The 3,608-nt window shown below is 31.2% G+C and overlaps 1 protein-coding gene and 1 pseudogene across 1 annotated transcript; both read right to left on the bottom strand.

Moving 5' to 3' along the window:
• Nucleotides 1-242, bottom strand: part of LOC100637228 (fibrillin-2-like) — a 19,132-nt pseudogene extending 18,890 nt beyond the window's left edge.
• Nucleotides 243-297: 55 nt separating this feature from the next.
• Nucleotides 298-3,605, bottom strand: LOC100637101 (fibrillin-1-like; the record flags this gene model as incomplete). Its single annotated transcript, XM_020003865.1, has 16 exons — nucleotides 298-425; nucleotides 474-587; nucleotides 631-756; nucleotides 800-922; nucleotides 974-1,219; nucleotides 1,269-1,394; nucleotides 1,443-1,565; nucleotides 1,616-1,741; nucleotides 1,790-2,035; nucleotides 2,082-2,207; nucleotides 2,256-2,378; nucleotides 2,427-2,672; nucleotides 2,717-2,830; nucleotides 2,882-3,127; nucleotides 3,184-3,306; nucleotides 3,356-3,605. Coding segments are annotated over 16 exons (2,586 nt in total), but the record flags the coding sequence as incomplete, so codon positions are not given.
• Between the last annotated feature and the right edge of the window lie 3 nt (nucleotides 3,606-3,608).

Here is a 3,608-nt window from a genome sequence, read left to right as displayed (position 1 = left end):
ATCCAGAGTAACAATTACAATAAAATGAACCATCAGTGTTTATGCAAATTTGATCACAAATATTAGGATTAATCTGACACTCATTATTATCTGCAATATAATAATTTAAAACATGTGTTATGTATTTGATTTATACCTATACAAGAAATCACATTTGCTTTGAGTGAATAACCAGCATTACATGAACAATTATATGAGCCAGGATTATTGATGCAGACTTGATCACAGATATTAGTTCCCATTACACATTCATCATTATCTGTGAATAATTGATACCAAGTTTTTGTACTTTATTTACTAACCTATACAAGAATGACTGTCATTACTTAAAGTGTATCCTGATTCACATTGACAGTAGTAACTACCAACAGTATTAATACAAGACTGATTACATCCTGAAATTTCCAATTGACATTCATCAATATCTAAAGTGACATATGTATTATGTAGCAAAGTTAATAAAAATGACATACCTAAACAGAAAACATTGCCACTGTAGCCTAATGGACAAGAACAATTGAAACTTCCATTTGTATTAGTACATATTTCTTGACAACCACCATTATTAATAAGGCATTCATCAATATCTATTTGTGATTTCTGTATAATTATTAAAATTCATAAATGTACCTGTACAGTTGGTGGTACTATTTTTAATAAAGTCATATCCATTATAGCATTCACACTCAAAGCTTCCATCAGTATTTGAGCATATTTGAGAACAGCCTCCATTATTATTGTTACATTCATTAATATCTATTAAAAAAGCATGTCAATGCCTAATCCTTATTTAATGTACCAATGCATGACATTCCATTTGCTTCCTTGATATAACCAGATCTACAAGAACAGTTATGAGTTCCTTCAAGATTAGTACAAATCTGATCACAGCCTCCATTATTTGAACTACACTCATCAATATCTATAAAGAATGAACAGTAGTTCTGTATTAAATGCTTAGTGAAAATCACACCTGTACAATTATGACCACTATCATCAACTGTATAGCCAGTTTGACACAAACAAGTGTAACTGCCATTAGTATTGTAACATGTTTCTTCACATCCTCCATTATTAGTGGTACATTCATTAATATCAGTACAAGTATGATTATCAGATTCTAATAGATATCCAGCATAACAACTACACAAATAACTTCCTTCAGTATTTTCACAAGCCTGTGAACAACCTGATGTGCCTTTCTTGCACTCATTAATATCTAATTTATAATTAACAGAAGTCTTGTTATTGTTTTTGATTAAATTTACCTGAGCAATTATGATTGTTACTGCTTAATGCATAGCCAGTTACTTTACATTTACATTCATAACTTCCCAGTGTGTTATTGCAAATATCTTCACAACCTCCATTATTAGCTAAGCACTCATTGATATCTGTAATAAAATTGGACAAGCTTAATATTTATATCACAGGTACAGTACCATAGCAAGTATAGTTGTCAGTTGTCAGTTGATATCCATCATTACATGAACATTCATATGCACCAGTTAAGTCATGACACTTTTGATTACATTTATGAAGTCCTTCCTTGCATTCATTAACATCTATAATTATTTATATCGATGAACACACGCATCATTTACTATTTATTTACTATCACAAGTCCATCCGTTGCTATCTAGTTTGTATCCAGAATAACAGGAACAATAGTAAGAGTTGTTATAATTGTGACAATTGTGTTCACAAGCTCTTGGATTTCCTATACAATTTCTTGAGTTATCTATCAAATAAAATGAATAATTTAAACCTATAAAATTATATTGAAAACCTGAACACCCTTGTCCATCTTCTTCAATTGTAAATCCAGTATTACAGATGCATATGTAAGAACCCTCTTGATTGATGCACTCATGATCACAGCCACCATTATTGTCATTACATTCATTAATATCAGAGCATGAAATATTATTCATTTGTAACTGATAACCAGGTTTACAATCACATACATAACTTCCATCAGTGTTAAAGCAGCTATCTTCACAAAAGGCTGTACCATCAGTACATTCATTGATATCTATAGATATGTTAAAACCTTATTGTTTGATGCATGCATGACTCACCAATGCATGTGTGACCATCTATAGCATTTAAAACATAACCATTGTTACAAGAGCACCAATAGCTTCCTAGAGTATTAGTACACAACTGATCACAGCCCCCATTATTGATAGCACATTCATTAGTATCTGTAATCAATGCATCAATGATCATTGTAGATCTCAAAACTAACCGACCTATACAATATTTTTGGTTATTAGTAGCCTGGTATCCTGCATAGCAACTGCAAAAGTATGATCCATTAGTATTGACACAGTCATGATTACATGCATGACTACCAAGAGCACATTCATCCACATCTTTTCATTGATTTAAAATATAATTTTGATGAATAAATTTTAACTTACCATTACAAAAATGACGATCATCATTCAATACAAATCCGTAATCACAAGTGCAATAATAACTGCCATTGGTATTTATACAGGACTGCTCACATCCTCCATTATTAATGACACACTCATCAATATCAGTACAAGTATGATTATCAGTTTCTAGTTCATATCCTCTTTCACAGCTACATTCATAGCTACCAAGAGTATTGGAACAAAGTTGATCACAGCCTGAAATGTCCTCAATACATTCATCAATATCTATTATTATCAATAAAAATTCTGAAAATTTTAATGAAATTTACCTTCACAAAAATTTATATTATAGGATTTATAACCACTATTGCAAAAGCAGTCATAGAAAGGCACTTTGTTAATACACTTGTGTTCACATATGCTATCATCACACTCATTAATGTCTGCAAAATAATGAAATAAATATATAGATTCAGTAGTTTATAATAGTTTACCTGAGCAGTTTTTCCTGTTGGTGTCAATTGTATAGCCATCTTGGCAAGTACAGTAGTAACTACCATTTGTGTTGTGACAATTTTGTTCACATTCTCCATTATCAACAGCACACTCATCAGTATCAACACATGTGTGATCATCACTGTCTAATTTGTACCCTCTTTCGCAAAAACATATGTAGCTGCCTTCAGTATTAAAGCATAGTTGATTACATTTTGATATGTTTTCTACACATTCGTTAATATCTATTCCAGATAAGGAATATAAAATAGTGATAAAATTTATCTACATTTTTACTGACCAATGCAATATTTTTGATTAGCGCTAGGTTGATATCCTGTATAGCAATCACAGTAGTATGATCCATTAGTATTGACACAATCATGATTGCATGCATCTATACTCAAAGCACATTCATCTACATCTATTACAAAGAAACCAGACTTATTAATGGAAATTGTAAATTAATTTACCATCACATTGATGACGATCATCATTCAGAAAATAACCAATATCACAAGTGCAATAATAACTACCATTGGTATTTATACAGGACTGCTCACATCCTCCATTATTAATGACACACTCATCAATATCAGTACAAGTATGGTAATCACTGTCTAGTTCATATCCTCTTTCACAACTACATTCATAGCTACCAAGAGTATTGAAACAAAGTTGATCACAGCCTGATATGTCTTCAGTGCATTCATCAATATCTATTAT

The sequence above is a fragment of the Amphimedon queenslandica genome, unplaced genomic scaffold (genome assembly GCF_000090795.2).
Source record: "Amphimedon queenslandica unplaced genomic scaffold, v1.1 AMPQUscaffold_12496, whole genome shotgun sequence".
NCBI classification, from domain to species: domain Eukaryota; kingdom Metazoa; phylum Porifera; class Demospongiae; order Haplosclerida; family Niphatidae; genus Amphimedon; species Amphimedon queenslandica.
Note: the sequence above shows the minus strand (reverse complement) of the source record. Positions and strands in the feature narration are given on the sequence as shown.